The following is a 12,706-nucleotide window of genomic DNA, read 5'->3' on the forward strand; positions in this document are numbered from 1 at the left end:
TAAGGTGCCACAGCCCTACTGTGTGCCAGCCGGGCACTATGCAGCCACTACGCTGGCCTCTTCCATGTGGGCATCTGCAAGAAAAACTTGACTCCAGAGCTATGAAGAATATAGTCTGGGATTTTCATCAAGCTCTGAAAACAAAATGGGCTGAGTTTCGTGTTTACATAAACATTGCCCTTAGGTTTCTATTATGAAATGTATATGCATTTTGATCTCCTTTAACAAATGCCACTCTGGCCCTACTCATTGAAAATACCCCTGTACACATGGCTACAGCACACATTCCACCGGACAAGAGAATATTAGTCGATGTACGGTAAGGCTCTCGCATCCTTGGTCAGCCAGATGAATTGGTGGCCACAAAACACATTAGCGAGCTGCTTGCAGTCACTGCCAAGAGAGTGCTTTCAGATCAGTCCTCTGATATGACTGAAAGGCTCATGTTGAAATGTTTTTGGTCAGAGAGATGCAGTTATACTTGAAGAGTTATACTTGTCATGGCAGACAGAGATAAGAACGATGCCGCCTTATCTCTCAAAAACGTGTAACCTCTCACCAGAGTGGGTAGTAAAATTGATTTGTGAAATTTCTGCATCTAAAAAGGAACTGACATAAAGCAAATTATTTAGCTAATTAGCTTCAAACACATTTGGTGTGAATATCTCACATTTTCACATATTCAATGTGTAGCCAGTATGATGTCCTTTTTGGTCTACATATAGTCATGCTTATAGAATATGTAAGGTTTCTTGAACAAGAATGTCTTTTTAAGTTTCTTTTTATTATTTTGAGCAAGATGTGAAGTTATTGAAATGGCATAAACAAAAACATTTTGAGTTTGTTTAAATTAATTTATTTTCCTTTTGTCATACGTACACCATTCATATCCAAAAAGACAATCCTCATTTATAAAAGTCATATATACATTTAGAAAATAGTGCATTGTCTCCAACCAACATATACACATGGCATATTAAATTAAGACATATAATACATTAAAATGTTGGGCATATTTCTTATTCATTGAGACACATATTTAAATATTCATGAGTGTTGGCACATCCTGAAGACATACTCTGACAAAAAGTCACTTAATTTCCTTCTGCTTTTTGCATTCTCCTTTCAATATTCTCAATCTTTAGAAAAGACCATTAAAACAGGCACTGACATCAGCAAGCTGACCTTGAACTGAGTCCAATAACAGCCACTTCTTCAACAACAATGAGAACAAGAAGTCCCTTTGGAAAGAAACATTTGAACAAACTCTTGCTTTGGGGTCCAGCCCTTTCCAGACAATCTTACATCAAAGAGCATGTAATCAGTCTCTCCCAAAATAACACACACACACACACACATTTTCAGACAGACACACATAAATAAATTGACCATGCATTTTTGCAAGTGGTAAACGTAGCACGTTTAAGCTTGAAATGCAATATATTTGCACTGAACTACTGGAATGCTACACCATCTGTATGCACAGAAATATTAACACCTGAATGAGCGGTGCCGTGGTTTGGTCATGGTGTTGAAATTAATCTGGCGAGCAATCAAATAAATCGCAATAAATACATGATGTAGAATACTGGCACCCCCTGCTGGTCAAAAGAAAAGAAAACTTGCAAAAGTACACATAGACCTGCTATCACCCCATAGCATATGGACATAAATAAAAGTATGTTTTGTTGTTATTTGTGATTGGATGTGCAACATGATTGATCCATTTGTCAAGAAATAAAAACAACATAATTTCAGCAAGACTTAGAGGTGACGAAACATAATGGCTAAGTCTTGCATCAGCTGAGTATTAAGATGCAAAGCTAAATCTGATTTTGTTTCAGTCCCTGGATGCCATAAAGTCTGTTTGTAACATATGGACAAGGCTTCAGTGAAAGGGAGAGGACAGAATGAAAAATGGTGTCTGGTTGGATGTCTCCTTGTTTGTTTTTACCTATTATGGAGAGACACACACACACACACACACACATGCACACACATTGTATAAATATAATTGTTTAGGATGATGTCTTGGTCAAACATTTGATCCATGGCTTTTGTTATTGTAGTTTCTCTCCTCTCCCATCGTTCACCCTCCATCCTATTCTATCCTTCCTCCTGCGGTCAGCACTCGCCGTCCTCTGCCCTCATGTGGTCCTGTTCTCATCCCCCGGGATGAAGTAGGGGTTCTCATGACCCTGGACCAGATAGGAGTAACGGGAGGGAGCCTTGCCCTTGAAGGTCCCCAGGTTTTCATTAGTGGTGACGTCATACGATCCCGTCTGTAAGGAGGAGGACAAGCATGACCACCAGTTTTATATGCTGAGTGGAACACACACGCACAGACACACTGGCCACTCCATAGATAGACATAGATGTACATACACTTCATATATATTCTGTTCTTTTCACTTTCCCTCCTCTCTCTTAACACCAGCAAACATATGATTGTGGCTATCAATTTGAGAAGAAGCTTTGTCAATAAAAGGTACCGTAAGCGATTCTAAGCGGTTTCTAACCCGTAACATTTTTTTGTCATATTCAGCAAATATCTCCTCATGATCCGCTTGCTGCCCATTCCCTAAGTGCAGCGTAAAAAATAAGGAAGAAAAAACCCTCTGTGTACACACAGTCCTGGCTCCATCAACTGGACACAACCAAAGTGGAGTAATCCTATCACAGAACACTGTGTGGAGTTTCCCAGAGAGCACTGAAGAGAGGGATGAGCTCCTTCCTTGTTTGTTTTAAATATAATGTCAGTCACTTTGGACAAAAGCATCTGCTAAGAACCATCAACATCAACAAACGTGACAGCATTGCTTACAGCCCTTTTAATGACAAGTGCTTTTACCAATTAAAGACACCAGGAACTTGATTTACAGCTGATGACTGGAGTCGTTTATTTTTTTAATGATTTTAGAATAAGCCTCTTTTTCTCTCCCTCCCTTTCTCTTCCAAACACACATAGACACCCACATATCTCTCACACACCATTTATGTACACAGTAATATTACACCAATGGTCACCAAAAGCTGCCAATCACTGACATCCCGTTCACCTTGGAGAAACTGATTGACTATCAGCCCTGATTAAAGGGCTCAGACCGCTCATACCCGCGAGAGAGGACCTGATGTCCCATCTACTCCACCTCTTTGTGAGGGCGCAGAGGCTTCGGCCGCTAAAACCCATCTGTGCCATGCAGGGTGACGGAGCAGGAGGAGGAGGAGGAAGTGAGTAGCTTTAGCAGAGGAGCAGGAGGAGCACCGGAGGAGGGGAACAGGGGAGGAGGGTGGCAGAGGGAGGGAGGGAGAGCATGGCTGTTCCTTACCTTCCGGCCCATCTTCTTTAATGGTCACAGGAGAGGCATGCAAGGTCAAGCAGGGTTAGGAAGGGAACCCCCACACACACACACACACACACACACACACACACACACACACACACACACATACAGGGGTATTTTAATAGATGCAAATGTGTGGAAACATAAGCCAACTGAGATTCTCCGATTAAGCACACGTGGTTGGGTAGAGGCTGACGTTTAGCTGACCGTTCTGTTTGTTCAGCATGCATTTGCCAATTAGCCAATCGGCTCTTGCAGGTTTGTCAAATCATTTTAATCTAAGGATTTCAGCAGATTTGCCCTACAGTCCACACATTTGACCTTTTTCAGATACAGTAGGTAAACAAGGGTTAGTCCAGGTTTACATGCTAAGTATGTTGCACGATTGTGCAACACTCAGTATGCAATCCATCAGCTATGCACGCTGTATCTAATATAACCTATATGTACACAGACAAAATTGCCATGTACCAGATATATCAAAGGAATGATATTCATCTCTGGCTGCCAGTATTATGTAACATGCAATATAAAGGGGCTTGTGAATACATATTTTAGGGGATCAAATATGGTAGCATTTTAATGTGTTCAAGTATTTAATATCATTACACTGGCATTTATGTTACCCAACCACAAGTATCTGTAAGAATTACAAACATGTCTCTGTGTGACAAATGAGGGCAATTCAGATACTAGACACCGCCTATGTGCTAGGGGCAAGTGGTTCACAATGGCTTGAATGTTACATGTGTAGAAGTGACTTCTCTAACTTCTGTGGCCAAACTAAATAGGAGTAGTGTAGTGTAGTATTAGTAGTGTAGCGTCATGCCCATGTACGTGGTCTGTACCATTTTGGATGGCCAGGGCAAAAGTAGGTCACAGCCTTTACACGGGAAAACTCAACAGTGGAGAGAGCTACATTTATCAGCAGGATCCAGATTTTAAAAAATGTCAAATAGAATAAAATAACTATGTATTACAAGTCAAAGAGTAAAATGTGCTGTTACTGTAATGGTAACAGGAGTGGGATGAGAGATGTGTCCATGTTTAGCAAGCACTGTGTGCTGTTCTTAGGTCTAGTCTATCTGAGAGAGAATTGAGTTGAAAATTATATTCAGTGGTGTCATATTCGACTGATCTGACTAGTCCTCATGGGGAACCAAGGTGTGGGCTGGTTAGTAGGGTGACAGGACTGTTAAGGGAGAGGCCAGGGGATCAGAAGCACGGAGGTTAGGACACACACACTAGTGTTATGGTCTACAGGACCCCGGCACCCCAGGAGGGCGGCTGCCAGTTCCAACTCACCATGCCGTTGGTGTTGCCCCTCTTGGAGACGAGGGAGTGGGTGCTGCCTGCCTCGGTCATCTCCAGGCTTGTCTCTAAGTTGGGGTTGGCGGTGGCGCGTGGGATTGGCGTAACGCCCTGCGTGGGCCACGAGCTGCGGAAGTCGTCTGGGGTGTACGGGCTGTTAAAGTCATTCGGCTTCTCATTTCTCCTGTACATATGTGTAGAACACACACACACACACACACACACACAATCACACACACAAACACACAAGAGTGATAGAGAGATGAGGGAAAGAGAGAGAAAGAGGGAATGAAATTCACACATGCATAGGGTAGGACATCAATACAAATACATGGAGATAGACATGTAAAAGAGATGGAGAAGTATGAGCTCACCTGCGTGTGACGCAGAAGTAGATGATGAGAGCGAGAACCAGGAGGAGCAGAATGCCCCCGAGCACACATGAGATGACCACTACTGCCAACGGAGAAGCTGCACACACAGAGACAACACGTTAGCAAAGATACACACACACACAGACTCATACATAAATTTACAAACACACACACACACAGGAGCAATATGACTATGTTTAACACCACTTACAGTCATTACAGTTGAAGCCGGTGTATAGAGGGGGGCACCTGAAAATAAAGAGAGTGCAATGAGCTCAGTGCTTAACTTTGACATTTGCTCCTTGGTTCCTCATAAATTACTTCTGCATTGCTGCTGTTTTCAAGTACAATTGAACAACAACAAACAATAACAAATATAACAACATCTCTGCAGAGTCCCACAAAGACCCCAATCAGAATGAAAGATGGCATGGCAGTACTCACGGCACACATCTGTCTCCCTCTGCTCGCTGGCCACTGGGACAAGCTACAACAGAGATAAATCCATGAGGACCAAAAGAAAGGGATGTTGAGGTTGTCGGATTATGGGAATACATGATCAGGGCTTTTTGTTCACGGAGCTGGCCTGGCCTTACACACACCTACGCATTTGTTGGGGCTGTAGGGATTGCTGACAAAGCTGCTCTGGCAGGTGCAGACAGGTCTGCCGTCCCGGGAACTACACTCGGTGGTCTCAGCCTCGCACGGCCCAGGGGACAAATCACACAAATCAGTACCTGAAGATCGAGAGAGAGAAGAAGAGAGAAAGAATGACTAGTAGTGAAAAGTAGATTATAAAAGTAAATTAAATCACAGAGATGCCCCCCTTGTGAAATAAGTCAGCAACAGGAAAAAGAAACTGAGGAGAAACATACGATCATATCCTGTAGCCAGTGAGAGGATACTTGTACAGTCTGCTGTGCAGTTCTTAATAGCTTGGTGTATGGTGTCTGTCGTGGAGTTCTCTGTGGCCACTGAGGTTGTCAGAAATATGTTCTCTACCGTGGCAATCACACTGCCCTGGCTGTGGAGATAACACAAGATGGAAAGTTAAATTAGTGAACATGTGATATATAAGATTTATAACATAGCATAGCATTGTGTGCTGTGATGACAGAGATGATATATAAGATGTATAACATGGCATAGCATTGTGTGCTGTGACAACAGATATGACAGATGTATAATAACATGGCATAGCATTGTGTGCTGTGACAACAGAGATGACAGATGTATAACATGGCATAGCATTGTGTGCTGTGACAACAGAGATGACAGATGTATAACATGGCATAGCATTGTGTGCTGTGACAACAGAGATGACAGATGTATAACATGGCATAGCATTGTGCTGTGACAATAGATATGATAGATGTATAACATGGCATAGCATTGTGTGCTGTGATAACAGATCAAAAAGGTAAGAGCCAACCAGACAATGGGAGTTACACTCTCCTTAAACTCAGAATGAATTTCACCTCATTTATTCAGCCCACAACTGAGTGATTGGTTGATTGATTGATTAATTGTCTGAATAACTGGTCTGTAATGACTGACCTGAGACGTATCACCGTGGAGTTAATATAGCCTGGCTGGTCCTTTAAGACCGTGTTCAACTGTAGAAAACAACCAGAATGAGTATTGTTCTACACACAGTCTGAAATTGACATACTATTGATCGAGACATTGATATATTAAACAATACGGGTTTTGTTTGGTTTTTTTAGCAAATGTAAGTGGGTATAGTGACAACATATACTCAGTAAATGTCATGTATTTATTTAATATCTCTTTGCTCAGACAAAATGGCTATCAGTAAAAAAAAGATCTTGACACCTACTGCATGTATGATTTCGTTAGCAGTGTTCTTGAAAATCTGACTGGATTGGTCAGCCATCTCTGGCAAGAAAGTTGAGTTTAATCGTAGACTTCCAGGGAAAACGCGGGCTATCATGGAAAACGAAAAAAGATAGATGAAGGATTGAGGGAATTTTCATTTTAAGTAATCACATCACTATAATCACAGCTATGGTTATCGCATCACTTGGCTCTTACCATCATCACAGGCTGGAGGGTTGCCAGGCTGCAGGTAGGTACCAGGCAGACACTGGCATGTGGAGTTCACACACATGCTTCCTCGTGGGCATAAGGTACAGGGGTCTGGGGGAGAATTAAGAGTAAGTGTAAATGTCAAAACAAAAGACCTCAGGCATCACTATCCCACCCAATCCCTCGTTGTAACACATACTGTGTGCAGTCTTAAAAAAACATTTCTATGAAGAAATTGTTCCTTATGTTGATTGTCTGCCATAGTGAAGTGAATGTGATATAAATTTTCAATTGATAGGGTCTATGACATACACAAATATATACCTATTATATTTGCTGTAGATGTGGACACAATTGTACTAGTCTCTGGTGTGGTCGCATTCATTGTTGACTGGGTCACTATGTTTGTAGTAGACTGGACAGCTGTTGTCATGGTTGCTGTTGATTCGACCACCGTGTTAGCGGTTTCTGTTGACTGGACAGCGGTTGTTGCACTCGGTGTACCTTCAGACAGCATGGTTGTGCTCTGAGTAGACATAACTGTGGTTGTACTGGGCATTGATTCAGCTGTGGTCATGGTGGAGGTCTCTGCAGTTGGCGGGAATATGGTGGTGCCAGGACTAGACATCTCTGTGCTAGTCTCAACCTGTGATGTGGTGGTGGATGCCGAGCTGGCAGTGGTGCTGACCACTGTAGTTGGTACTTCCGCCATTGTGCTCTCTGATTGTTCAGTGGTTTCACTAGTGGCTGATTGTCAAATTGTAAATAGGTTGAGAAAAACAAACACAGAAACTCAGTTAAGATACAAATCGATGAGAGGTACAATATATATTATGGAATAATCATAAACTACAATAATCATAAACTAAAACATGTTACGATTAACATGGATGAGGAAAGAAATCTTAGTCATTATTTTGTAAAAGCAATTTATGAGTAGGTGTACTGTGATTGATTGCACAAGTCCACTCGATTCCACAGGCAAAAAAAGCGTGCATGAGCTGAAAAGCTAGTGTGATTGTGAAGGTTCACTCATAATCGGCGATGACGCTAATACTAATAACTATTTCCATTTTGCAAGAGCACAGCAGAGGGCAGAGAGCCTGAATCACGGAGGTCCCCAAGGATTAGTGGGAGCTGGGTAAAGCTCCTACCTGCTGACGTTGTCGCCGTTGTTGGCGTTTGTGAGGGGTTAGAGGTGGTGGCCGTGCTGATGGAGGCGAGAGAGCTGGAGGTGGTCAGCTCAGTGGAAGTAACAACGGTGGTTAGGTCAGTGTTATTAATATTTTCGGAAGTAGTCCCGACATTTGGGGTAGTGGTTGGACCAGAGGTAATGGTATTAGTGGCCGTATTGGCGCTAGTAGTTGCTATAATGCTACTGTTAGTGGTGTAAGTGAAGCCTGTGTTGGTGGTGGGCATGGTTAGTGTAGTGGATTCTGAATTCTGTGTCTCTGAAGTGACGGGGCTTGTGGCTACTGGGTTGATGGTGGAGCTCAAAGGTGTGCTAATCTCTATGGAGGATGTGGGAGTGGTTGAGGAGTTGGATGTTGAAATGCTTCCTGAGGTTGGTGTTGGATTAGTCAGAGAGGTAGATGTGTTAGTTACAGGGCTTGATTCAGTCAAGTCAGTTGTGAAGCTGGATGTTGGGGTAGTGCTAGAGCTGCTGTCAGTCAAAGGGGTGGATACTGTGCTTATTCTGGAAGTGCTCTCAACAGTGGATGTTGGACTGGTTGTTACTATGATGCTACTGTTGTTGTCAGTGGTGTTGGTGGTGGGCATGTATGGTGTAGTAGATTCTGAACTGTGTGTCTCTGAAGTGACGTTGGCAGGGGGAGATGATGGGAACAAAGAGGTAAACATGGTTGAGGCTACTGGGTTGCTGGTGGATCTCAAAGGTGTGCTAATCTCTATGGAGGATGTGGGAGTGGTTGAGGAGTTGGATGTTGAAATGCTTCCTGAGGTTGGTGTTGGATTAGTCAGAGAGGTAGATGTGTTAGTTACAGGGCTTGATTCAGTCAAGTCAGTTGTGAAGCTGGATGTTGGGGTAGTGCTAGAGCTGCTGTCAGTCAAAGGGGTGGATACTGTGCTTATTCTGGAAGTGCTCTCAACAGTGGATGTTGGACTGGTTGTTACTATGATGCTACTGTTGTCAGTGGTGTTGGTGGTGGGCATGTATGGTGTAGTAGATTCTGAACTGTGTGTCTCTGAAGTGACGTTGGCAGAGGGAGATGATGGGAACAAAGAGGTAAACATGGTTGAGACGACTGGGTTAGTTACAGGGCTTGATTCAGTCAAGTCAGTTGTGAAGTTGGTTGTTGGGATAGTGGTATGGTTGCCGTCCAAAGTGGGTGTCAGATTAGTCAAAGGGGTAGATGCTATGCTGGATGTGATTTCAGATTCAGATGTCGATAGGGGCACTGAGCTGGTTTCAGAGCTAGCTGTAATGGATGTTGGGCTGTTCTCATGAGGAAATACAGAACTAGTTACAGAGGTGGATTCAGTAGTTGATGAGGAGTTACTAGTAGTGATAGACTCACTGTTTTCAGTGGGAGGTGAGGCCGATGTATATTGCTCCGATTCAGTGGAGTTGGGATTACTTGACACTTGACTTGTGTGGTCTTCCGTTACAGTGGTGTCAGGAGTGCTGGTTGAGGCTGTGTCAGTAGTTGGTTCCCCGCCCAAAACGGGTGCCTCTGTAGAACTGGAGGAGGAAGTACTGTCGGCCCAGGTTGTGCTAATTTGCTGTGTGGATGCAGTATTTTCCTCAGTGGGAGTGGCCATGGTCGTGACACTAGATGCTATGTTCGTCTCTGAGGAGGTGGGACTGGGAGTCCCGGTGGACTCGCTGATGGTCTCTGACGATGTTGTCATGGTGCTGGTGACCATGGCGTCAGTGGTGGCAACATCGGCTGTAGAAGTCTGTGTGGACCCTGTGGTGGGCTCCATGGTGGTGGCCGAAGGGTCACCTGTGGTAGGAGATGAGTTCACAGCTGTGGGTGGGGAGTCCACAGAGGGTGAAGAAGTGAAGGTAGTACTCAGGATTGGGCCTCCCGTCTCTGAGGGCGCTATGCTGCTGTCAGCTGTGAAGGTCACTAAGGAGGTCACTGTGGGGCTAGAACTAGGCGTCCCACTGGGAGGGTCTATGCTGGAGGCATCTGTCGGTGTCTGACCCACTACAGCTACTGCAAAAGTGATGAGTGCAAAAACAAAAATTAGAGACTTGTTAAGTTACAAAGAAAACTTATAAACTGACACATAACAAGAGAGATGTCTCTAAAAAAAAAAAGCTTATTTCATAAATGGCAATTATACCAAGATAGAACTTTGCCATTACTTTTATAATAACCTTATCAGTGTAATGTACTGCTTTTTTAAAACTAAAGCAGTACATTACACTGATAAGGATAATATTACCGGCATTTGTTTATGGTCATAGTCATTATGAATGATTCACTTTTGGGAACCAAAGAGGTTCATGGGGATTTCCCTTAACCTTCCTCTCCGATACTTTGGTCAGAAGTGCTATTACCTCATAGGCCAGTGGAAAATAAATGACCATAAAAGATATCTGTACTACAACAATAATAATTAGATATACAAATGGCAACAGAGCAGTTCGGGTTCAAGCCAGGAACTAATTTGCCTATTTTCCAGGACCAGTAAATGATTGGTGTTTATGTGTGTGTGTCTGTGTGTTAGCTCTCCTTACTTATGACATTTCCCTGCTCCCATTCCCCACTTAGACAACGTTGCATCCATCAACGGTTAAACATTTTAGCCAATCTAGCTAACAACAGCAAGACTGTGAACAGGTGCGCGGGGAGAGCCACACTCACACCCGGCCAGATAAGACCACAGGTTGCCATGACAAGTGAGGGGTTGTTGCTATGCTGATAAGAAGGATAGAAAAGTAAACAGTGCTGCCTTTTCTGTCTGTATAAAGTCTATGAAATGAAGCACACACACATCTTCGTCACCAAAAAGCACATTCATCTGCCATTCTGACTTGCTATAGTAATAATCCTCCAGACCTGACCACAGGGAAATAAGTCTTGCACAAGTACCTGCTCAGCAACTTTACCAAAGGGCAGCAGCAATAATCCTTCACCAGGTCCTATTTTACAAGTGGTTATAATCTTTTTTGGACACTAGGGGCACTGTTCAACCCAACCTGTTAACAACTTTGAGTACAGCAATAGACCTTGACAACACTCACAGAAGACCCACAGAACTAAAGAAAGTCACAGAAATAAAGGAATACACAGTTCCTTAAAACGAGGGATGTTATGGAGACCCCACACACCTGTGTTTACTGTAGCATGAATAAAGCACGTAAAGCATGTGCAAACCCTCTCAGAGGCCCATCATGAGAGAGCTCTGACACAATTACATTTCCCTTGTGTGTTTCTCAGTGTAACAGTCAGTTAAGAATTCAACTCTGAGCTGGAGCTTGTCATCAGTCTCTAATACTGGACTCCACACTTTTAAGTGTTATGAAACATAGAAAGATGAAAGACCAAGAAACACCATCCAAATTGCATTTTTTACTGTGAACCTTTTCATTAAGACTTTCTTTTACTAAACTAAAACTCAAAGCCGCTGCATATTAATGAATTATGTAATCTTTCTCGAACGGTTTAAACATGGTAACACTGATTTGAAATCCATATCAGATGAATAAGCAGTAGTAGAACAAAACTGAGAGGCATTGTTTTACCATCACTATAACTACAGAGATTACCCACATTTAATTTGTGACCTTGTAACTCAGAATGAATGATTATGTTTGATAACTGTATGTGTAGTATTAATGAGTTGATATGAATGAGTTGATATGAGTTCACCGGGACAGTTGACAAAAGTGCAACAGTAACAATAAGTGCAACAATTGATTTGTCCTGCTTTTTCCATTTCAGAAATCAACAACATATTTACAAAAATCTTTTGTTGGCCAAAAACTGGAACATGACACAATGCTGTAATATATTTTATGCTTTAATCTTTCAACAGACATTCAATCCAAAAAAAAAACATTTCAAGCCTGAAAGACACTTTTCATCCTGATTTGTGAAACCAAGTAACCCAGCACTACTTTGGGAGAACGGAGTTGTGCCCAGACATCTACATGCAGATCTGAATCTTTGTCCATCCCCAAAGCCACACAACTGGACCGACTGCTTAGTGCGATCACCCTTCAGTCCGCTTATCCCCACCAGACACTAGAGAGATGACCAGGTCATGGTCAAAGCCTGCGACTGATCTGAGGAACTGGACTTGAATCCTGCTTCATCACAGACTGAGCACACCTGGTCAGCATTCAAACTTTTGACTTTGTCAGAGAGAGCTGAAGGCCTAACCAGTCTGTTGTAAAACAGTGTAGACATCCACTGGCCATAAAACCTATTGACAAAGTCCAATTGACAGGTAAGACCATAAAGGAATCTATAAGAACTTTTTTATACAGGCACAAAGAATAAATAACTGGCATATTTCTTTGTGTATTGTGGCATTACATTTCTTAATATCAGTCTTTATGTGAAGGTTTTTTTTTTGCACTTTTTGCTATGTTCACTTTGTGTACACAAGTTGCTTTATTTCCCTAATACACTCCGTTGTGAAAAACAATTA

At 42.7% G+C, this 12,706-nt stretch overlaps 1 protein-coding gene across 3 annotated transcripts in view; it reads right to left on the bottom strand.

Annotated features, from left to right (window-relative positions):
* Nucleotides 1-841: 841 nt before the first annotated feature.
* Nucleotides 842-12,706, bottom strand: part of si:ch211-198m17.1 (flocculation protein FLO11) — a 19,163-nt gene continuing 7,298 nt past the window's right edge. The window contains exons 2-14 of one of the 3 annotated variants that reach the window (XM_048247057.1): nucleotides 9,616-10,260; nucleotides 7,403-7,825; nucleotides 7,085-7,189; nucleotides 6,870-6,976; nucleotides 6,587-6,645; nucleotides 5,905-6,053; nucleotides 5,632-5,766; nucleotides 5,474-5,516; nucleotides 5,241-5,278; nucleotides 5,030-5,126; nucleotides 4,650-4,839; nucleotides 3,330-3,344; nucleotides 842-2,282 (exon numbers count right to left, since the gene is read on the bottom strand). In XM_048247057.1, the coding sequence (XP_048103014.1) occupies nucleotides 2,148-2,282; nucleotides 3,330-3,344; nucleotides 4,650-4,839; nucleotides 5,030-5,126; nucleotides 5,241-5,278; nucleotides 5,474-5,516; nucleotides 5,632-5,766; nucleotides 5,905-6,053; nucleotides 6,587-6,645; nucleotides 6,870-6,976; nucleotides 7,085-7,189; nucleotides 7,403-7,825; nucleotides 9,616-10,260 (2,141 nt within the window). In that variant the 3' untranslated portion in view covers nucleotides 842-2,147. Of the gene's footprint in view, nucleotides 2,283-3,329; nucleotides 3,345-4,649; nucleotides 4,840-5,029; nucleotides 5,127-5,240; nucleotides 5,279-5,473; nucleotides 5,517-5,631; nucleotides 5,767-5,904; nucleotides 6,054-6,586; nucleotides 6,646-6,869; nucleotides 6,977-7,084; nucleotides 7,190-7,402; nucleotides 7,826-8,232; nucleotides 10,261-12,706 lie in introns of all 3 variants that reach the window. The other 2 variants (XM_048247054.1, XM_048247056.1) reach the window with 2 other exon arrangements.

The sequence above is a fragment of the Alosa alosa genome, chromosome 6 (genome assembly GCF_017589495.1).
Source record: "Alosa alosa isolate M-15738 ecotype Scorff River chromosome 6, AALO_Geno_1.1, whole genome shotgun sequence".
Lineage (NCBI taxonomy): Eukaryota > Metazoa > Chordata > Actinopteri > Clupeiformes > Clupeidae > Alosa > Alosa alosa.